The sequence below is a fragment of the Salmo salar genome, chromosome ssa06 (assembly GCF_905237065.1).
Source record: "Salmo salar chromosome ssa06, Ssal_v3.1, whole genome shotgun sequence".
Classification (NCBI taxonomy): domain Eukaryota; kingdom Metazoa; phylum Chordata; class Actinopteri; order Salmoniformes; family Salmonidae; genus Salmo; species Salmo salar.
Window position 1 is genome coordinate 67,465,781 of NC_059447.1, and position 23,658 is coordinate 67,489,438.

Here is a 23,658-nt window from a genome sequence, read left to right on the forward strand (position 1 = left end):
TCTCAAATTATAAATGTATTTCAAACAAGATGGTTTAGTCAAAATAGTCACATTTTATTGGCAACAGATCTTGTTTACCCCTACATTTGGCATTTGATCCCCTCTGATGCACATTATGCCTCTTTCCTGCCATGCGGATTCTCTGAATTACACCAAATGTCATCAAATTTTCAAGTGTGACTCAATCAACAATACAAAGTTAAACACAGGAAAATGGAGAGCTCTTTTCAGTCTGGGAACTCAAGCTTTCCTCTGAAGTCGGATGAGACGTGTTGTCCCTTCACACTGATCAAAGGTCAGTTTAGCTCTGTACCCCCTCATGATTATGGGGGACTGTGGATAGGATTGGATAAGGTAAACTGATCCTGTATCTGTGCTTAGGGAGTGACTATGTTCCAGTCCCTTGATATTCCATGTCGGGCCACAGCTCTTTTTCAAAACCCTGAACGCTTTATTGAAAATATGCATACATAACACTTCTCCTACACAACAATACAAAACAGTACAATCACTTTTGTAATAACACATTAAAAACGCAAACAGGTCCCCATCCCACAATAACTATTTTAATCTGCTACCAGAAACCCTTACTCCCCCACCAAGCCCTACCACCTCCAGAGAGAGAAATAGTCATTAGCATCATCAAATCATTAAAAATCCTGGGAACTCAAGAAGACAAAAGAACAGAGTAGACACCAAGTTGCATACAGACATAGAATGTCACCAGCAGGTGAATTATAACTTTGTGAAAGCTTTTAGGTTCTTCACTTTTGATTTGCCTCAATTCTTCAGACATGACATAAGGTGTGGATGGGGAGTTCAAGTCGATTCAGGGGTCCAGGAGATGGAAGGGTCAAGAATGGGAGAAGCACCATTCCAGACTAACCTTAGACCATGGAATCACACACAGCCACTTTTGGGTCTCAAGCGTTTTGGTAAGGGCAGAAATGGCAACCGCAACCAACAGTGGCACAAAAATAGACCCCCCCGGTCTTATTCCACAGACATGCAAGTATTCAATCACCGTACAGAGTCTCTTTTTAAAGGCGAGGGGTGGACAGTTTAAACCTGATTCTTATAAGGTAACACTCCCAAAGCATAACCCACCACACTCATATTATATTGGCATGAGTGTTACTGCGAATATTCACTGATTACATGTAAGAAGTGGTGGATAAGGTAAACATTTTACCCAAAAGACAAAGGCAAAACGAATTATAAGCAGGATAAAAAAAAATTAAAAGAGGACACCAGTTGTCTGGTTATATTTTAATATGATAATACACGGAGTGGGGTTGACCAACCCCCAAAAATAATGAAATGAGACCAAAAAAATGAAAGTAACAAAATACTCAGTTCTTTTTAAACATGTAATATCAGTTCACAGAAAATAGTCATTACATACCCCGAATCTAGAGGAAGAAAGCTCTGTATGGTGCTTTCACCACTGATAAGGAGGTCTGGAGAGAAGGAAAGGGGTGTTGTGCAGAAGTCGGTCTTGCTCCGCATGGGCTGTGTGTAAGAGCGCAGCTATGCCTGTGTGTGTTTGAATATGTGGGAGATTGTTTGGTTCTGTAACTTCAATAATGCTTTACTACTGTGTAGGGTTCATGGAATTGTGGCAGGTGATCATATTGAAATTGAGCGTTTGTAGGTGTGACTTGGGGTAGACCTCAAAGCGCAGCGTTGTGTTTTGGGTATACATGTGGGTTTGTGGAGTGTTTGTTAGGGGTAGAACACTCTAAAATCATCATTCTACACATGGAACATTAAACCGCTGTCTTCAACGCTACAATTGTTAATTCCTCCTCATATGAAATGACCCTTTTCTCACAACAGTTTACAGCTCGTTGAAATGCATGTCATTCACTTTTTTCCCACAAAACAGATTTAATTCCGATACCTCAGTGCCTTTCCAATGGTAGGTGGTGGTAAGGAGAAATATAAAAAGCAAATTCAAATGTAAAAAGAAAAGCCCCAACTAAAAAAAGTTTAGAAAATGGCTCTAAAGTATTCTTTGTTCCACAGATAGATGTTGCTATGGGGCTTTGGATTAATTCTGAATGGGTTTAAAAGCCTCTTTAAAATTTCACTGGTAGGGGGGGGGGGAAGCATGATCTTCTGCTGGTGTGACTAAACACACACAGGTCTGCATGCACCTGCATTCACTCACTCAAACAAACCACACGGATGCGCACCCAGACACACATTGACACAGAAGGGCACACACACAAAGAGGAAGGACAGATGCAGTCCTCAGTGTACAGAACTCTACAGCCAACAGTATGTCCTTCTTAGAGAGATACTAAACACAAGGGCTGCTTCACATGAGACCAGCTACCACTGACCCCTCACCTTTGACAGTTCACCTTTCCCCCCCTCCCCACAGGTAGATCTTGTGGAACTATGTGCTGTGAACAGCCGAAGTGGGAGGGGGGGAGATGGGAGTCAGAGGGTGAGACTTTGTAGCGAGTTTGTTTGTGTTAGATTTAAACAAGGGATAAAAATAGCTTTTCCTAATTGAGAGCGTATTGTTCACACTGAAGCACTCCACAGCCACTACTCCTAGTTCAAACCTAGGATTCACCTGTTAAATGCTTACTATCGTTAAAAAATCTAAATCAAAATAAGCATAGCGTTTTACTTTGTCGGTTGGTTGGTTTTGTACAGATTTTCAGCCTTCGTCCAACAACTCGAGTGCAAAGAAAAGAGCTAGTCAGAAGGAGAAAATAAAAACAAATAGAAGGAAGAGTTGCAATATCTCCCCCCCCCCTTCCCACAGACACACGGGTACATGATAGAGAGACAGAAGACAGAGGCGGTCCAATTAGTGCGGCTGGTCTGGTATGGCTGTCTGGAGAGATCAGGTGCGTGACACCGTGCCTGTGACCCGGCAGGAGGTGGTCTTCCAGGGGAAGATTCAGGGGAGAGCCCCTGGTTTGGCTGTGGCCTTGTTTGGGAGAAGGGAGCCACAGGGAGTACCAGTGGATGGGATTTTCCGGGTCACTGGTTCTGGATGAAGACCTGGTTTTCTAAGAGCGTGTTCATCCTCACCTCCACAGTTTTGCCAGGTCATGAGACGCAACGGATTTACTTTTATTTCTGTTTTGTTAGGTCTAGGATTCGTTTTGATGTTTACTTGTTGTCGGTTGGTAAAAGAGAAAAAGTCTTCCATTCCAAAGTCACCATCAACTGTCCATGTTGCTGCAGTTCTCTGGGGAGAGATGAGGGACATGAATTACTTGTAACACCTTTAGCTGTTTTACAGCCACTGTGCTAACAAAATGCTAGTGGTAGTTAACTCGAAATGACACGACAAGGTTCCAATTTAACAAAGTTTACTATATCGTATGAACACACTACAAGGTAGCCATTCCCCTCCAGGCTAGGTCCATCAACCACAAGACTCCCTGTGCAGGCGCACTCTTGACTGAGTGATAGCCCCGTAATAACAGAAATACAGGGATACTTACAACATGAACTTAACAATCTCCCCCTTTTCTTTAAAGACAAATAAAACAACATAATTAAATGTCCAAGTATTATTCAAGTTCCCCATTACAAATGGGTTGTGTGACAGTTTTTATTTGTATTACTCAAGCTGCCACTTTCAATTACTGAGAGCCTGTAGGAGCACAAGACCGGATGCTCCTTTTTTAGTCAGACAGTCAGCAAGCTGTTCCTTTGTGGTCGACCTGGAAAACAGCTTTGAGGTGTGGAATCACAGTTGTAGCAAAGGTCTGTGAGCCACCCCAGATAAAGTCATCAACATGACAGGCAAGTACTCCAGTCACATTGCAGTCTTGATCAATAGAAGACTGAAGGATCCACTTGTGACATTTTTCCACCTGTATTCAGCATTGTTGCCTTGACTTTGTTGTACCAGTAGAGTGATGCATCTGCCAGTCCATACACACATTATTTTAGTTTCCACAGTGTTCCTTCGCTTTTAGCTTCAGGCGGAGGTCGGATGTGAATGTCCCTCGACAGCTCTGTTCCCTGCAAAAATGCAGATTTGCTGTCTATGGAATTAAGTTTCAATTTTTTCTGGCAGATCACTGACATCAGCAATCTGAGTGACTTCGAGGCGCATGTCGGTGAGTCTTTTGGGAGTTCTTTAGCAGCCAGCTCCTCAAAACCTCTAGATGTGCTTTAGACACTATTCCAGTTAAGGATTCTTTAAGGGTACACACCCATCTTGTTGAGACACATTTTTGGCCAATGTCTTTGACTTCCTCAAACACTCAATTTTTCCTCCAATTACTGAGCTCATCTAGCTTAGCTGAGTCAAATGACACGTCCTTTGTTTCAAGTACATCATCATTTTGAATGTCATTCTGTTTTTCTCGATTTTCCATTGGTTCAATTCTGAGATTATCTACAAGTGACAGGTCAGCTGACCCTGTTGTACCAGAAAGTGTAGCTGGTTCAGAGTACTGCAAGTTGTACCAGTTGTGGTGTTTTACTTTTACTTTTCCTGCTCGTCCAATGACGGTTGCTGTATGTGGAATACCACTTTCTCTGTCCATGTATTTAACAGTTTGTCCAGTTTTCAGATTGGAACAACCATGTTCTCTTAACACATGTGGCTGTTGAATGTTTTCCTCATTTGAACGCTCAACAGTATTATCTGTGGCATGGTTGAAGGTCTCTGCTTCATTTCCTGTGTCAGTTTCAGTGTCCAAATATCATTGGATGCATCATCTGGTAGGTTTGTGTCTGTTACGGTGTGCTTTTCATTAGGAGACTGATTCTCAGCAACAGCCCCTCTATCTTGTTGATCATTTACTTTCCGCAATCTTAAGTGATGCACCCTGACAATGATGCCTCCGTGCCTCACAAATATCACCACACCACCTTGGCCAATGACTACTCCCGGTCCTTTCCACTCTTGACAGTCAACTCGTTTGTAGTACACTTTGTTTCCAGCACTAAAGCGTGTGAAGTGGTCGATTATGTGAAGGTACCACACACTTGGTCCTAACTCATGTAGATCTACAGCCACTGTTTCATTGTACTTGGAAGCCAGTGGCAAACCAACAGCTGGTTTGGGCTTAGGTTTACTGTATTTTCTACATGTCTCACAACTGTTAACTATCTGCGGTAGAATGGAAATAATCTCATCATTATTCCCTGAACTGCTGAGTAACTTCTGAAGTCTGTCAACTGTAGCATGTCCAAACTGTTTGTGAAGCTTTAACAATACTTTGTGTTTTTCTTTTGTGTTCATGTTCTCTGTGACTGTCAGAATCTCCATGCGCTCTGTGACTGTCAGAATCTCCATGCGCTCTGTGACTGTCAGAATCTCCATGCGCTCTGTGTCCGTCAGAATCTAATTTTTTCATGGACTCTGTGTGATGTTTTTGTTTAAAATGTTTACACAATAGTGGCCTGAGGTAGTAAGTTCAAGAGTCACTGGTTGTTTAACGTGTTCATTTTTATGAGGACAGTCTATATCAATGGTAAGTGCTTTGACAAATAGCACATTTTGTTAACTTGAAATGACACAACAAGGTTCCAGTTTAACAAAGTTTACTATACCGTATGAACACACTACAAGGTAGCCATTCCACTCCAGGCTAGGTCCATCAACCACAAGACTCCCTGCGCAGGCGCACTCTTGATTGAGTGATAGCCCCGTAATAACAGAAATATAGGGATACTTAAAACATGAACTTAACAGTAGTTACCGTTGAGTCCGTCCACCTCCTGTGTATCGAGGAAGGGTGCGGGGCCCCAGACACGCACAGTGCCGTCGTCCGAGGCGGAGGCCATGAGGCCTGGGATGATGGGGTTCCAGCTAACGCAGTTGACTGTGCGGGTGTGCCCTGTCAGCTCAGCGATGGGCAGCTCACTGCGGCGGTGCCATATATACACCTTATGGTCTGAGGGGGTAAAGTGAGGGGTGGAAGGGTAAGAGAGAGGGAGAGGAAAGGTGGAGGACGTAAGAGAGAGGAGAGGAAGGAGTAAAATGGTATTAATATTTTTTTTTTAAAGTGGCGAGGTCGACCTTCCTATTATTATTAGTATTCATTGACCTGGCCAAGGCTTTCGACTCTGTCTATCACCACATCCTCATCGGCAGACTCAATAGCCTTGCTTTCTCAAATGATCGCCTCGCCTGGTTCACCAACTACTTATCCGATAGAGTTCAGTGTGTCAAATCGAAGGGCCTGTTGTCCGGGCCTCTGGCAGTCTATGGGGGTGCCACAGGGTTAAATTCTTGGGCCGACTCTTTTCTCTGTATACATCAATGATGTCGCTCTTGCTGCTGGTGAGTCTCTGATCCACCTCTACGCAGACGACATCATTCTGTATACTTCTGGCCCTTCTTTGGACACTGTTAACTACCCTCCAGACGAGCTTCAATGCCATACAACTCTCCTTCCGTGGCCTCCAACTGCTCTTAAATACAAGTAAAACTAAATGCATGTACTTCAACCGATCGCTGCCTGCCCGTCCAGCATCACTATACATCACAGAATATGTGGACAACTACAAATACCTAGGTGTCTGGTTAGACTAAACTCTCCTTCCAGACTCACATCAAACATCTCCAATCCAAAGTGAAATCTAGAATTGCCTTTCTATTTCGCAAAAAAAACAGCATCTTTCACTCATGCTGCCAAACATACCCTCGTAAAGCTGACCATCCTACCGATCCTCGACTTCGGCGATGTCATTTACAAAATAGCCTCCAATACCCTACTCAATAAACTGGATGCAGTCTATCACAGTGCTATCCGTTTTGTCACCAAAGCTCCATATACTACCCACCACTGCGACCTGTACGCTCTCGTTGGCTGGCCCTCGCTTCATACTCGTCGCCAAACCCACTGGCTCCAGGTCATCTACAAGACCCTGCTAGGTAAAGTCTCCCCTTATCTCAACTCACTGGTCACCATAGCAGCACCCACCTGTAGCACACGCTCCAGCAGGTATATCTCTCTGGTCACCCCCAAAGCCAATTCCTCCTTCGGCCACCTCTCCTTCCAGTTCTCTGCTGCCAATGATTGGAACGAACTACAAAAATCTCTAAAACTGGAAACACTTATCTCCCTCACTAGCTTTGAGCACCAGCTGTCAGAGCAGCTCACTGATTACTGCACCTGTACATAGCCCATCTATAATTTAGCCCAAACAACTGCCTCTTCCCCTACTGTATTTATTTATTTAGCTCCTTTGCACCCAATTATTTCTACTTTGCACTTTCTTCCACTACAAATCTACCATTCCAGTGTTTTACTTGCTATATTGTATTTACTTCGCCACCATGGCCTTTTTTTGCCTTTACCTCCCTTATATCACCTCATTTGCTCACTTTGTATATAGAATTATTTTTCTACTATATTATTGACTGTATGTTTGTTTTACTCCATGTGTAACTCTGTGTTGTTGTATGTGTCAAACTGCTTGCTTTATCCTGGCCAGGTCGCAATTGTAAATGAGAACTTGTTCTCAACTTGCCTACCTGGTTAAATAAAGGTTTAATAAAACATAAAAAAATTAAAATGATATGCTGCAAGGCAAAGTCACTGCATGCGTTTGTGAGATAATTGGGATGAAAACATAGTGAGCGACACAGAGGTGAACATGTTTGTTCTAGGGCTCAATATCAGCCATTACCCCAATCCTGAGCATAAGGAGTAGTTGATGCCTAAAATGGCTGCTGTTGGGTCTATGGGTGTACCTTCGCTGCCGCTGGCAATGAAGTCTTCATTGTGTCCTCCGAAGCAGGAGTGGATGGTGTAGAAGCCCTGGGTCACACCCTGGTACTTCCGAACCAACACCCGGTCCTGCAGGTCCCAAAGATGCACTCCCTGTAGGGGTGGGGGTAATGGGAGCAGTTAGACACTGAAGACAACCATTCGCACTGCCACAAACTCCATCTCCCTCCCAGACACTAGTCCAATGCCTCCACACACACAGTGTTCAAGTATGGCACCATATCCCCACTCACCTGAGTTGCTACATTTAACAAAGCTAATCTTCCGTTCTTGGAAACCGTGAAAGACATGATAGGATGGTCCTCCTGAACTCTGTAAGAGACAAATTCACAACAAAGATGATCAATTACTAGTCTGTGTTCTGTTCAATATCTGTATAGACAATTCTATATGTGAGATTAGTAATTCAGAGCACATTATGTGCTCCGGTATTGCTTAATTTGTAGGTCTATTAATAAACTATTTATAAAACAAACAGCAGTAAACACTTAGTAACTCATCATGTATCATTTGTTAATATACAAATCATGCATTTATTACTAATACATCTGTCAACATGCCCTTTACATATTTTCAGTTATCTACTGATTAATACAGCCCTCACATGTTTCTGTCCGTTAGGTCCTCAAAGTTGTAACCCCGGATCCGCTGGTGTGTGTCAGACGCTAGCACTGTCCTGCCGTCCCCCACACACCAGAGGCACTGCACACGCACGCCCTCCCATGAGTCCAACAGGTTACCGTCCAGGTCCTACCATAACACAATCAATACATAGGTCCAAATGGAACTAGTCCAGATTCTGGGAATCAAATCACACACAGGCCAGTCCAAAACGGTATCGCCCATGCCCCTAGAAAATCAGACACACATTTTGGCAATTGCACAAATAGAGTTTGTAAGAAACACACAGACACATTAGATCCTGACAATCTTTTTGGAGGTCAGCAGGTTCCTGTCTAGTCAGCTAATCAATAAAGGTGTCAAGCTGCAAATCTAAAAGTTGCCTGTCCGTATGCAATGCTGTATTAGTCCCTCCCCACTGTCCTGTATCCTCCTCACAGATCACCCAGTTCTCTCCCCACTACTCACACACTGGCAGGACAAACTGGAAGAACCAACTGGTATATCTGGTGGATAGATCACACACACCTTCCCACACCAATACTTACACACTGGTAGAATTGTCCCCTCTGTCCCCCGGTGACGAAGCGTTTCCCATCAGGGTTCCAAGCCACACTGGTCAGACTGTCCTCGTGGGACTGGCTCATCTTGGTCCGTAACTCTCCCGTCTGCCCAGCAGGGGACAAAAACCACTCAGTCAGTACACAGACACTGAAGAGTTCCCAGCCTGGAGGTCCACTGCACGGCTGTTTTTATCAGTCCCAATAAATCAGGAACTACCTGGCCAATAAATTACATTAATTGATGTTTCTATTTATCTAATTAACTCCAATCAATCCTCGTCCTGGACGGTTGCAGTGTATGCCTGCACCAATTTCATACCAGCAATAACAGACGGCGTTGCTGGGCGGTGTGTGGGTTGCAATATCTGGATGTTCCTGTGTGTGTGTGTGGGCGCGCAGGGACTGCCATATAGGGATATCCCAGTGTGTGTATATATGTATGTATGCATGTGTGTATAAGTGTGGGGATTGCCATACCGGGACATTCCAGAGCCAGAGTTCAGAGCAGTCATCAGGCCCGCAGGCGATCAGGTAGGTGTCATCAGGGCTCCAGGCTAGGTAGGACACACCGTAGGCATGGCCCTCTAGGGTCCGCAGCAGCTTCAACTGGTGGCTCTCCTAGACACCACACAGACCAGGTTCTGGGTTAGCGTAAAGCACTAATGGGAAGACAGTGGATCAGGGGTCTGCAAGAGTCATAGTTGCAGTCAATTTGCAGTGTGCAAATTATAATAATTATGTTCACTCCAACAAAAATCATCCCGTGGCTGACTCTAGTTGCCTACACCTGCAGTAGATGGTGGCTATCTTTGCCATTAATGCAGGAGATGACTCCTCCTATATGGCATATAGTGGGAATGTACACAGCAAGTGGTGTGGGGGAAATGGGCTCAGCATGGTACTCACAGGGTCCACCTGCCAGATGATGACGGTAGTGTCTTTGGAGCCGGTGGCCAGCTTGGTGCCGTCGTTGGAGAATTTACAGAACCACACCTCGTTACAATGCTCTGTGAGGATCTGCTGTGTGTAGCACGGAAACTGCTTCCTGTGGGTGTGGTCAACCAGGAGAGAGAGGTCATCCAAGGTTCAAGTTTAAAAAGAAAGGCGAGAGAAAATGGGGAGGATGAGAAGAAAATACAAGAGGATAGTGGAGAGAGAAAGGTATAGAATGAAGAGGAGAGTGGAGGATAGAGGCGCTACGGGTGAGAGGGAGTTGGTAAACGATTGAGGGTGATATTTTATGTCCACTAAACTCCTGTAGTGCGCAAAAATGACAGAAATAAAAAACAACGTACCATTCCAAACACACAGGACACTGGCGTACAAAACGAGTTCAGAAAATTGCAGCTCGTTATTGCATTACATGCAATAGTTATACATAGGTTCTGAGGTTCTGAGCTTTTCCTGACCATGTGGGCCCTGAGTTCCCCCAAGTCAGGTCAAGGGGTCAGGAAAACTCTATAATACACAAAGACCCTATATTAAAACACATGCTTTTCTTTATATCTGCATAGATTATTGCCACCATCTTTACCGACGTCTACAGTAAGAACCGTACAAAGAAAAGGTTGTCAGGTTAAGTTTTTTTTGCACATTTCATCTGTGTTTGGCAGAAACTGTCACCCTGAGTGTGTTGCTGACCGGCTGCAGACGTGGTCCAGGAGCAAGGTGACAGAGTCCAGGCTGCTGTCCAGTTTGGTATTATGGTAGAGGCAGCGGTCCCTCTGCAGCTCCACAGCCTGTCTCAGCAGGGTCTGCAGCCGGCGTGGCGGCAGCATCACCGACGGGGGCAAGTACGCTGGAGAGGGAGTGGGTTGGAGAGAAGGACCAGAGGCAGGAGTTAAACTATAGTCCAGTCTGAAGTACATCCCTAGACCCCTGTGAAGCCATGTGAGAGTGTGTGTGTGTGTATATAAGGTTTGATGAGGCTGTGTGTGAGGTAGTGTGTGTATTTATATTCAGTAGTTTATGAGGTACCATGCATGTATGATCGATGTAGGATATGTTCCATAACCACACTAAGACAACACTGCTCGGTATCAGATGGCTACAGCAGCACTGAACTGGCCCGAGGCTGCAGGGGAAACTTTCTGCTCTGACCACCGTCTCCCATTCCATGTACCAGAATACTGCCATTGGCGAGGACATTCTCACCTTTACTGTTAAGGCGAGGCTGCAAGTTCGACCCACAAATTACAACCTAGCATTGTGGTACCGTATATGATCTTGTTCTGTATTTTACACTCAAGAGTTAAATGTACCCCTTGACTTTTTCCACTTTGTTGTGTTACAGTCAGAATTTGAAATATAATCAATTGAGATTGTCACTGGACTACACACACAATACCCCATAATGTCAAAGTGTAATTATGTTTTTCAAATTAATAAACAATGAAAAGATGAAATGGTTTGAGTCAATAAGTATTCAAGCCTAACTTCAGGTGTAAAATTGTGGTTTAACAAGTCACATAATAAGTTCCATGGACTCACTCTGTGTGCAATGTGTTTAAGATGATTTTTGAATGACTACCTCAATCTCGGTAACCCACACAAGGTCCCTCAGTCAAGCTGTGAATTTCAAACACAGATTCAACCACAAAGACCACAGAGGTTTTCCAATGGTTTCCTATTGGTAGATTCCAGGTAAAAAGAAAAGCAGACATTGAATATCCCTTTGAGCATGGTGAAGTTATTAATTACACTTTGGATGGTGTATCAATACACCTAGTCACTACAAAGATACAGGCAGCCTTCCTAACTCAGTTGCCGGAGAGGACGGAAACCCCTCAGGGATTTTGCCACGAAGCCACTGGTAACTTTGAAACAGTTATAGAGTTTAATGTATCTGCTTGAAGAAAACTGATGGATCAACAACATTCTAGTTACTCCACAATACTAACCTAATTGACAGAGTGAAAAAAACTAAGCCTATACTGAATACAAATATTCCAAAACATACATTGTTTGCAACAAGGCACTAAAGTAAAGCTGCAACAAATGTGGCAAAGCAATTCACGTTTGTCCTGAATACAAAGTGTTATGTTTGGGCAAATCCAATAAAACACGTTAATTGTTAAGGACTGGAGAGTTTCAGGATAAAATAATAAAACAGAATGAAGCTAAGTACAGGCAAAATCCTAGAGGAAAACCTGCTTCAGAGATTAATTCACTTTTCAGCAGGCCAATAACCTAAAACACAAGGCCAAATCTACACTGGAGTTGCTTACCAAGAAGCCAGTGAATGTTCCAAAGTGGGCAAGTTACAGCTTTGACTTCAATCTACTTGAAAATCTATGGCAACACTTGAAAATGGTTGACTAGCAATGATCAACAACCAATTTGACAGATAATAAAAATGGGCAACTTTTGCACAATCCAGGATTGGAAAACTCTTAGAGAGACTTACACAGAAAGACTTGGTGCCAAGGTGATTCTAACATGTATTGACTCAGGGGGTTGAATACTTATGTAACCAAGATGTTTCTTTTTCAATATTTTTATTAACAAATGTTAGAATTTTTCTTCTGCTTTCACTGATTATTTTGTGTAGATAGTTGACAAAAAAAAGATACATTTGAATCCCACCTTGTAAATCCCACCTTGTAAATCAAAGTGTGAATATTTTCTCAAGGCACTGTTCAAACCATGCGCTTGTCAGAAGAGCCTGGTTTGATGAAAATGTGTTCTCTTGTATGCAGAATAAGTCAGATATTGTTGTTGTGGGAGGAGGCCAGAGGGAAGTGCTGATTTTGGAAGTGGGCTGCTCATTCCATTGTTACATGGAGCAGGCCTTTTCTGAAAAGTTCCTTCAATACCAGCCCCCAATGTCACTCTTGGAAAGCCTGCGATACAAATGCAAGTTGGTGGCGATTATATTTGACAGTTTGGGCCACGTACAGTACCAGTCAAAAGTTTGAACACCTACTAACTCAAGGGTTTTTCTATATTTTTATTATTTTCTACATTGTAGAATAATAGTGAAGACATAAAAACTATGAAATAACACAGAATCATGTAGTAAGCAAAAAGAGTTAAACAAATCAAAATACATTTTAAGTAGCCACCCTTTGACTTGATGACAGCTTTGCACACTTGGCATTCTCTCAACCAGCTTCATGAGGTAGTCACATGGAATGCATTTAAATTAACAGGTGTGCCTTGTTAAAAGTTCATTTGTGGAATATCTTTCCTTTTTTTTTTTTTTTTTAAAGCATTTGAGCCAATCAGTTGTGTTGTGCCCAAATAAATGCTTCCAAGTTCAAGTAACAGACGCATCTCAGCATCAACTGCTCAGAGGAGACTACGTGAATCAGGCCCTCAGGGTCAAATTGCTGCAAAGAATCCACTACTAAAAGCACACCAATAATAAGAAAAGACTTGTTTGGGCCAAGAAACACGAGCAATGGACATTAGACCAGTGGACATCTGTCCTTTGGTCTGAGTCCAACCGCCATGTCTTTTTGAGACGCAGAGTAGGTGAACGGATGATCTCCGCATGTGTGGTTCCCACCGTGAAGCATGGAGGAGGTGGTGTGATGGTTTGGGGGTGCCTTGCTGGTGACACTGTCAGTGATTAATTTTGAATTCAAGGCACACTTAACCAGCATGGCTACCACAGCATTCTGCAGCGATACACCATCCCATTTGCGCTTAGTTGGACTATCATTTGTTTTTCATCAGGACAATGACCCAACATACCTCCAGGCTGTGTTAGGGCTATTTGACCAAGAAGGAGAGTGATGGAGTGCTGCATCAGATGACCTGGCCTCCACAATCCCCCGACCTCAACCCAATTGAGATGGTTTGGGATGAGATGGGAGTAAAGGAAAAGCAGCCAACAAGTGCTCAGAATATGTGGGAACTCCTTCAAGACTGTTAGAAAAGCATTCCAGGTGAAGCTGGTTGAGAGACTGCCAAGAGTGTGCAAAGCTGTCATCAAGGAAAAGGGTGGCTACTTTGAAGAATCTAAAATATATGTTTAGATTTGTTTAACACTTTTTTGGTTACTACATGATTCCATGTGTGCTATTTCATAGTTTTGATGTCTTCTTGAATCCCCGAGCTGACAAGGTAAAAAAATAAAAAAAATAATTAAAAAATAAATAAAATGTAATTCTGTCCCTGAGCAAGGCAGTTAACCCACTGTTCCCCGGGCGCCGAAGACGCGGATGTCGATTAAGGCAGAGGGGTTGGATTAAATGCGGAAGACACATTTCAGTTGAAGGCATTCAGTTGTACAACTGACTAGGTATCCCCTTTCCCTATTGTTGTACAATGTAGAAAATAGTCAATATAAAGAAAAACCCTTGAATGAGTAGGTGTCCAAACTTTTGACTGGTTCTGTAGGTAGGCCTATGGTACATGGCCTTCAGATTACAGGCCTACCTAAGAGTAGAGCAAAACAACTGGCTAGGTAGTCTGCTCTGTTCCAGCTGTTATGGGCAGCCTAGCTGTGTGGAGGAAAAGGTATTTTTTGTTTCCTTTAAGCGTTCTTGCATCAACGACCTTTGAAAAATTTGAATATTTTATTATGTAATGTGATTTGTGGATTCAAATAAAGTATTTAAAACGTGTGTGGTCAGTGTTCTCACTCTGTAGCTTGTCCAGTAGTCGGCAGCGGGAGTTTGTGCCTTTGCCCTCCCACTCAGTCTTGGCGCGCAGGTCCTCTGCATGGCTACACATCAGATACCTACACAACACAACGTGAATCAGACTACAACACACACCTCTGGATACATCATTGTTATGCATGACCCGTAATAACAGTATCATTAACCTGTATTTACTGGTAGTAACACTATAACCTGGTTATTTCTCCAAAGACACAGATTGTCCTTGTTCAATGTGACGAATGATCAACCACCGATGCAAAGTTGGTTGGTCCTTATAATTTATATATTTTCAGAAACTGCCTAATGGACAGACTGATATATCTGTATGCAGCAGTTGGCATTACCGTTTTATTTTCATGCTGAATATTTGGATGCTGTCCACGTTGTTCTTGACAGCGTAAAAGATGATGATTGACTTATGTTGACTACTTGACTTATGTTAATCAATTGATAGATGAACTGAGTATGCGAATCCTGTTTGCGACAGTTGATTGATGTGATCGGAAGGGACTACAATGGCATACTGACTGCGCGCGTGCGTGCGTGTAGGGGGGGCATTGATATGTGATAACGTACCCGCTGAGAACATGGATGCGGTCCGTGTTATACTTGAGCGGTGTGAGCTCTCCCCTGAGCACCTGCAGCGCCTCGAGAACCTTCCCGTCCTCCAGGTACTCCAGATACTTCTGCTGCAGGAGCAGGAACTTCATACGCTACAGAGAGAGGGAAGGAAAGGGGTAGAGAGGTGAGGAAATATGAGAAAATTAGTGGTGGGGGTTATTAGATTCAAAACAACCCCCCGACCACTAATCCTGTGCTCCAAAGGGGGCAAGTACTCATACCAACATCGTGTGTGACAGGCAGCATTGCCATGGTGAGAGTAAACAGGCGCCTATGGTTGGCCTTGGGGGCACATAGTGGGCGTTGGCTTAACCCCAGAGACCTCACTGTGCCAGTTGTAACTGGCCACTTCCTTGTTAACTTAATACTTGTAACAACAAACAGTGTTAACCAGTCTGGGTATTTTGGTCAGTTGTGATACTTCTGGTTTTAATAAAAGGGAGTCCGTCTTATCATGGGCCTGCAGTGTCTATCACAGCCCAAGAAACGAGGTAACGCCCCGTAAAACAGACACATATGTTTTCAATTATATCTATGACTCTGGTATATAAATTACCATCGTCAAGTGCCAACCCTAATCATAAGTGCAGCCATTCCATGTTGACATACACTACATGACAAAAAGCATGCGAACACACGCTCGTCGAACATCTCATTCCAAAATCATGGACATTAACATGGAGTTGGGTGATTAGGCCTGGCTCACAGTCGACGTTCCAATTCATCCCAAAGGTGTTCGACGGGGTTGAGGTCAGGCCTCTGTGCAGGCCAGTCAAGTTATTACACACCAATCACGACAAACCATTTCTGTATGGACAGGTAGCGTTCTCCTGGCATCTACCAAACACAGATTCATACGTCGGACTGCCAGATAGTGAGGAGTAATTCATCACTCCAGAGAACGTGTTTCCACTGCTCCAGGGTCCAATGGCGGCAAGCTTTACACCACTGCAGCCGACACTTGGCAATGTGCATGGTGATCTTAGACTTGTGTGAGGCTGCTCAGCCATGGAAACCCATAACCTGAAGCTCCCAACAAACAGTTGACGTTGCTTCCAGAGGCGGTCTGGAACTCTGTAGTGTGTGTTGCAACCGAGGAGAGAGGATTTTTACTCGCTACGCGCTTCAGCCGTCCAGTTCCTTGAGTGTGGCCTACCCCTTCGTGGATGAGCTGTTGTTGCTCCTAGACGTTGTCACTGCAAAATAACAGCACTTACAGTTGACCGGGGCAGCTTTAGCAGGGCAGAAATTTGACTGACTTTATGGAAAGGTGGCATCCTATGACAGTGCCACAGTAAAATTCACTGAGCTATTCAGTAAGGCCATTCTACTGTCAATGTTTGTCTATGGAGATTGCATGGCTGTGTGCTCAAGTTTATATACCCGTCAGCAACAGGGTATGGCTGAAATAGCCAAATACACTAATTTGAAGGGGTGATATATATATATATCACACACACACACACACGTACGTACATATACAGTGAGGGAAAAAAGTATTTGATCCCCTGCTGATTTTGTACATTTGCCCACTGACAAAGAAATGATCAGTCTATAATTTTAATGGTAGGTTTATTTGAACAGTGAGAGACAGAATAACTACAAAAATATCCAGAAAAACGCACGTCAAAAATGTTATAAATTGATTTGCATTTTAAATGAGGGAAATAAGTATTTGACCCCCTCTCAAATCAGAAAGATTTCTGGCTCCCAGGTGTCTTTTATACAGGTAACGAGCTGAGATTAAGAGCACACTCTTAAAGGGACAGCTTGTTACCTGTAAAAAAGACACCTGTGCACAGAAGCAATCAATCAAATCAGATTCCAAACTCTCCACCATGGCCAAGACCAAAGAGCTCTCCAAGGATGTCTGGGATAAGATTGTAGACCTACACAAGGCTGGAACGGGCTACAAGACCATCGCCAAGCAGCTTGGTGAGAAGGTGACAACATTTGGTGCGATTATTCGCAAATGGAAGAAACACAAAAGAACTGTCAATATACCTCGGCCTGGGGCTCCATGCAAGATCTCACCTCGTGGAGTTGCAATGATCATGAGAACGGTGAGGAATCAGCCCAGAACTACACAGGAGGATCTTGTCAATGATCTCAAGGCAGCTGGGACCATAGTCACCAAGAAAACAATTGGTAACACACTACGCCGTGAAGGACTGAAATCCTGCAGCGTCCGCAAGGTCCCCCTGCTCAAGAAAGCACATATACATGCCCGTCTGAAGTTTGCCAATGAACATCTGAATGACTCAGAGGACAACTGGTGAAAGTGTTGTGGTCAGATGAGACCAAAATGTAGCTCTTTGACATCAACTCGCCGTGTTTGGAGGAGGAATGCTGCCCATGACCCCAAGAACACCATCTCCACCGTCAAACACGGAGGTGGAAACATTATGCTTTGGGGGTGATTGTCTGCTAAGGGGACAGGACAACTTCACAGCATCAAAGGGACGATGGACAGGGCCATGTACTGTCAAATCTTGGGTCAGAACCTCCTTCCCCCAGCCAGGGCATTGAAAATTGGTCGTGGATGGGTATTCCAGCATGACAATGACCCAAAACACACGGCCAAGGCAACAAAGGAGTGGCTCAAGAAGAAGCACATTAAGGTCCTGGCGTGGCCTAGCCAGTCTCCAGACCTTAATCCCATAGGAAATCTGTGGAGGGAGCTGAAGGTTAGAGTTGCCAAACGTCAGCCTCGAAACCTTAATGACTTGGAGAAGATCTACAAAGAGGAGTGGGACAAAATCCCTCCTGAGATGTGTTCAAACCTGGTGGCCAACTACAAGAAACGTCTGACCTCTGATTGCCAACAAGGGTTTTGCCACCAAGTACTAAGTCATGTTTTGCAGAGGGGTCAAATACTTGTTTCCCTCATTAAAATGCAAATCATTTTATAACATTTTTGACATGCGTTTTCTGGATTTTTGTTGTAGTTATTCTGCCTCTCACTGTTCAAATAAACCTACTATTACAAAATCAGCAGGGGATCAAATACTCTTCCCCCCCCACTGTATATATAGCATGCAGTCTTGGTATAATGCAGGGCAAAAACTTGCTATTTGTTTTTAAACTTTCATAAAATAGGATAGCCTACCTCTTACAGTTAAAATTGATTGTATTCACAATAACAAGCCTAGCTAGAAAGTGCAACATGAAACTCCACAGGTGCAAGACTAAGCTAAGCCATGAGACATTTTGATATCTAGCCTATCCTGTGTCCTAATGAGCTAGCTAGGTCTGATAAGTATCATTTTGTCTAGCTGCAGTCCTCAGTGCTCTTTAGTTGACATATGAACGTGCTGTACCCATGGGAGAGGAAACTCCTATAATTTATAAATCACAGAAGCGCTGAATGATATACAGTACCAGTCAAAAGTTGACACACCAACTAATTCAAGGGTTGTTCTTTATTTTTTACTATTTGCTACACTTTAGAATGACAGTGAAGACATCAAAACTATATATAAAAATATAAAAATAAATAGAATCATGTAGTAACCAAGTGTTAAACAAATAAATAAAAAAATATATATATTCTTCAAAGTAGCCACCCTTTGCACTCTTGGCATTATCTGCCACCCTCCGCATGGATCATTTTTTGTTGTTGTCAAATAATACTAGTGGTGGCAAAATGTAATTGAGAAACATTCCCTACACTTACCATCTGACTAGCAAATTACGAAATGCAGGATATTATACCCCCATGTATGAGGATATCTGTTATAAACATTCCATTCAGTCCCTCCAAGGCATTACGGGAAACACTTGAAATTCCACAGCCAGAAAGGATACGCCTCACAAAGGGGGGACTTTATATTTTAATTATTTTGCAGACGTTCCTACCTAGAGCAACATACAGGAGCAATTAGGGTTAAGTGGCTTGCTCAAGGGCATACAGGCACCTAGTCGGCTTGAGGATTCTAACCAGCGACCTTTCACAGTTACTAGCCTAACGCTCTTAACCGCTAGGCTACCTGCCGCCCACTTTCTAATCTAGAACAGTCAGGTTTGGGACAGAACCGTTCTAGAACCTGTATATACCCTTTCACTGCATGGCTGACTGTCTATGAGGTCAGGTTTGGGCTTACCACAATAGCGTTCGGAGAATGCATCAGTGCTCTCAGCTCGTTGAGATCATTCTCAGCCTGGACCAAAACAAAGAGAGAGGGGCAGGGGGAGACAAATAGTTGGCTCAGCACTTCCTCTCCACAAAAACGGCAAATCAAAACAGTTTACCACTACATGGCACCACCAGTAACAACACTTTCTCAGTGTAGGAAGTCAAAAACTGTCATTGTCATGGAGTGTGAAGCCATTTTGTTGCTACAGTTCAGATAGTGCTCAGTAGTATCTGTACATTTATGGGATAAAAAATAAAATATGATGTACATTTTTACAAACCCATGGCTCTTGGAATGGGAGCATTTTGTGTCAATGTAGAAGAGAAAGTTCAGCCAAAGGAGCTAGTTTTATGATCAAATAACACATTCCTAAAGACCCCTTACTAGGAACGTACATATATATTTATTTCACAGAGTACCAATCTTGTATTGATTGGCACCTATGTTTATTAATAGCACTGTTCATTTACTCCATATGTAGCCTAGCGTTGGTGTTGTACACGTGATAGATACTTCCACTTAGTAACAGAACCATGTTATCTGTACTGTCTCTAAACTTAAGCGTAGCATTATAGGTGCAGGTGTAACTATGGTAACCAGGGACCCACCTTGTCCCACTCCCCCTCCATGACGTGGTTGCGGAACTTCGTGGCTGAGGTATGTTCCAGTCTGCAGCCCGACTCCTGCATCAGCAGGTCCACTGTTTGACTACGGAGAAGAGAGGGGGGGAAACATTACCTCAATGTTTACGTTAACTGAACATTTGAACAACAAGACAGACAGAATGTAAAGGAACTGAAATGTCAGCCCAAAATCCAATTGATCACAGAGGTGGATTAAACACTGATTGCCTAAATGTTTGTTTATAGCAAACGTTTGCTTAATATTGGCCAACAAGACAGACAATGGACCTGATATGTTACACCAGACAGACAAAGGAATGACTGAGGGAGAAAAACAGACATCTAAACCAAATCCAGCAATAAGAGAAGTGGCATTTGTTATCATTCTAGACCAGACAACTGAGTGCTATAAGTGTGCTGAAAAGGTGTCTGTGCTAAAATGGAGTGGAGGGAGGTGGTGTACTGACGCCAAGGCATGATGACATCATCCTCAGGTATCAAAGAAGAGTGGCGCAGCAGAGTGTTTTCAGCTTCACCCTGCTGAGTCCGACAAGGTTCTCACTTGCGTCCCACATTTGAAACGTAGGGTCGTCAGTTCCATAGCAGACAATGCATGTATATATTGCCCATATAAACACACAGTCAGTGGCGAGCAGTAGCAGCCTGGGTCTATCGAACACTGCATTAACAGTTCATTATGGTGACAGGGGCCAATTTAGCCACGGAGGGCTCAAAATATCGTTTTCCTGCCGATTCCTGATGGGTTCAGCTTGCGCCATCTATTATTAGATTCAACCAACGTTTCTAATCTAAACCTGCTGGTTAGACGCGAATTCAAGCGCCGCCATGAAACCATACCCCAGTGGGGAAGCCGTTCTGACTACTTCACCAGCCACCAATAATGATAAAACGAGTTAAATATCACTTTGACTTAAAGTGCATCTAGTGCTATAAATTGCGATTTTGTGTGTCCTTATTTGCACTACTGACATTGTTGACATGAGTGATACAGACTATTATTTGCAGACAAATAAAGATGACAACGTCTGATCACATCACATAAGTAGTTCGAAAGATAAACGTAACAGTGCAGTGGTATGATAAGGGACGGTATTATAGATATAATGGTTGATGTCGTTGAAGACGACCGCCACTCAAAACAACCACTGAGTGGATACAAAATGACCCCGTCCGTTTTTCTACTTTACAACAATTCATCAAGCAAAACTCATACCGACGTTCCCTTTGTAAACACTAAATGTCAACGTAATAATAAAACCAAAGCATCGAAAGGGACAATTAAGGGATAACACAGAACGAAAAACGAATCGCCGCTCTAAAACAGGGTATTGTTGTTCTCCCTACGCACTTTTGCGCTATCCTGTAAGTGCAGATATTTCATTGCAGAAAACTACTTTACATGGTGCCACAGTATAAATAAAACAGGCCAAATTTAATCGGCCCTCGTGACAGGTTATGGTCAAATACGTCCTATGGTTATATACGTAATTTGTAGCCACACAAGTCATTGTGGATGTTTCGCTGGATTACAAGGTGATGTAATGCGATTTCAATCCGTGTAAAAAAATTATATCGCTAGATAACGTCAATACAACACACAACACGCATAGTTCAACTAACTAGCTAGCCTAGCTACTCACTGAAGAAAGTTGGTTCGAGGTAAATGTAGCCAACCAAATTGTGTTTTTAATTCTGTATAAACGTGAGAATAACCCCCATAACGAAGGCTAGCTAACATTTAGTTGCGCTATCTAGCTACCACTGTATTGTGCAAGATGGACCCCTTCTCCTTCAACTAACGTTAGCCTACTAGCTAACTACCCCCTCCCCCATGTTTGTCCGTCAACCGCAGAATTCAGTTATCAACTGCCGCCATGCAGTTTCGCTCAAAACACTTAAATAAATCATATTTAATGTGCCTGTATACTTCAGGAGCTTTTCGTTCGAATGACACATCGTGTAAACTTACTTTAGCCCTAACCCGTCGAGATGTTGTCCTATTAATCGGATGACATCTTCCTCAGACTGCGAAAGTAGTTTCTTCTTTTTCATGGAGCCAACCTCCGATCCCGAGGACGTGGAGGCGACGCAGGTCCCAGACCCCAGTCCGGCTCCAACATTATTCCCATTGTTTGTGCTGGTTAGAACCCCATTGGAGTGCGTTCCCACCGCCGAGGATGACTCCCCGTTTTGTGCGCTGTTCAGGCAGGAAAGCTCCGAATCCTGTCCTTGTCCTTCCCCGTTTGATTGCATGTTATTGCCGCTAAGATTGTTGACAGGGGTTCTGTTAAAGTGAATAGCAGAGGTGGCTTGGTGATGTGGAGAAGTAGTAGTAAATCCCAAAACAACTCCAGAAAGGCCTGTTGCAACTGTTGAAGCCCCGGGCTCTCCTGCTCCCTCCGCCGCCGAGGCTCGGTGTTTCTTCCGCGGGGGCGGCGACGCTCCGTCGGTGTCCGAGCCGGAGGAGAAGGAAGCGGAGGCCAGAGTTTCCTCACCGAGAGCGGCCGTGATTAGAAGCCGGCGAAGCCCCGGGTGGGAAAGGAGGTCTTAGCTCCCAGGATTCAGCCTTCGTAACCGGCTGAGAACGAACTGACTCTGTGGTAACTAGTCCCCTCAGTCGCTCCGTTTTTGTTGTTGTTTCTCTCAAAACAGCTGCAACCCCCTGATGGAGTCCAGACACACGTTATTGGTCCAGACACGCTAACATAACCGGAAATTCATATATTACCCTGCTTCCGGGTGGAATTATATAATCAATAGGTGGCGCATGAGAACCAATTTAGCATATTAATTGTTTTTATGATAACAATAAATACGTTATGAGAAAATGGCAGGCAGAAATTTCTTAAGATACATATCATTCATTCGTGATGTTCTACTAATTGTCAGTGTTTTTATTAGAGGGGTCACTATGGTTTATAGTCTGCGGAAACAGCCAGGATGATCGATCCGTGTAGGGCTCGTTCAAACAAAATCTGAATTTAAACAACGAAGACAGATAATGAAATGAATTCATGTTTCTGTCGTCGGCTATTGGTTTAACGAACGGTACACGACACGCCATCCCATCAACAAATTATTGGTGACATCCTACAGTCTCACGGTGTGTAAAACATTGCAGTGCTTCCAAAACAATTGCAAATGTGTGATATTCTGAAAACCAACAATTACCATAGTTTTCTGAAAGCGTTGCGAAGTAAATCGACATACATCCGTTTTTTAATCTTCTCAGTGGATCTGTTAAATCAAATCAAATCTATTTATATAGCCCTTGGTACATCAGCTGATATCTCAAAGTGCTGTACAGAAACCCAGCCTAAAACCCCAAACAGCAAGCAATGCATGTGAAAGAACCACGGTGGCTAGGAAAAACTCCCTAGGAAAAACTCCCTAGAAAGGCCAAAACCTAGGAAGAAACCTAGAGAGGAACCAGGCTATGAGGGGTGGCCAGTCCTCTTCTGGCTGTGCCGGGTGGATATTATAACAGAACATGGTCAAGATGTTAAAATGTTCATAAATGACCAGCATGGTCAAATAATAATAATCATAGTAGTTGTCGAGGGTGCAACAAGCACGTCCGGTGAACAGGTCAGGGTTCAATAGCCGCAGGCAGAACAGTTGAAACTGGAGCAGCAGCACGGCCAGGTGGACTGGGGACAGCAAGGAGTCATCATGCCAGGTAGTCCTGAGGCATGGTCCTAGGGCTCAGGTCCTCCGAGAGAAATAAAGAAAGA

The 23,658-nt window shown here is 43.5% G+C and overlaps 1 protein-coding gene across 2 annotated transcripts; it reads right to left on the reverse strand.

The window, feature by feature from the left end:
• Positions 1-33: 33 nt before the first annotated feature.
• LOC106607896 (WD repeat-containing protein 26) lies at positions 34-22,637 on the reverse strand. 2 transcript variants are annotated; one of them, XM_014205375.2, is made up of 14 exons: positions 21,894-22,637; positions 19,889-19,988; positions 19,248-19,304; positions 15,100-15,236; positions 14,503-14,600; positions 10,553-10,709; positions 9,818-9,956; positions 9,389-9,529; positions 8,897-9,016; positions 8,332-8,477; positions 7,961-8,039; positions 7,691-7,820; positions 5,691-5,885; positions 34-3,214 (listed from the first exon to the last, which is right to left on the reverse strand). In XM_014205375.2, exons 1-14 carry the CDS (start codon positions 22,175-22,177, stop codon positions 3,189-3,191), a joined length of 1,809 nt encoding a protein of 602 aa, XP_014060850.1. In that variant the 5' UTR covers positions 22,178-22,637; the 3' UTR covers positions 34-3,188. The 2 variants fall into 2 exon arrangements, with proteins under 2 accessions (XP_014060850.1, XP_014060849.1); XM_014205374.2 differs by having other exon boundaries at positions 10,535-10,709.
• Positions 22,638-23,658: the final 1,021 nt, after the last annotated feature.

Coding starts and splice junctions, on each gene's coding strand:
- LOC106607896 (XM_014205374.2), bottom strand. CDS start 22,177: ATGCAATCAAACGGGGAAGGACAAGGACAGGATTCGGAGCTTTCCTGC. Junction 15,237..19,247: donor ATTCTCCGAACGCTATTGTG/GTAAGCCCAAAC, acceptor CTCTCTCTGTAG/CGTATGAAGTTCCTGCTCCT. Junction 9,957..10,534: donor CGGTCAGCAACACACTCAGG/GTGACAGTTTCT, acceptor CCACACCCACAG/GAAGCAGTTTCCGTGCTACA.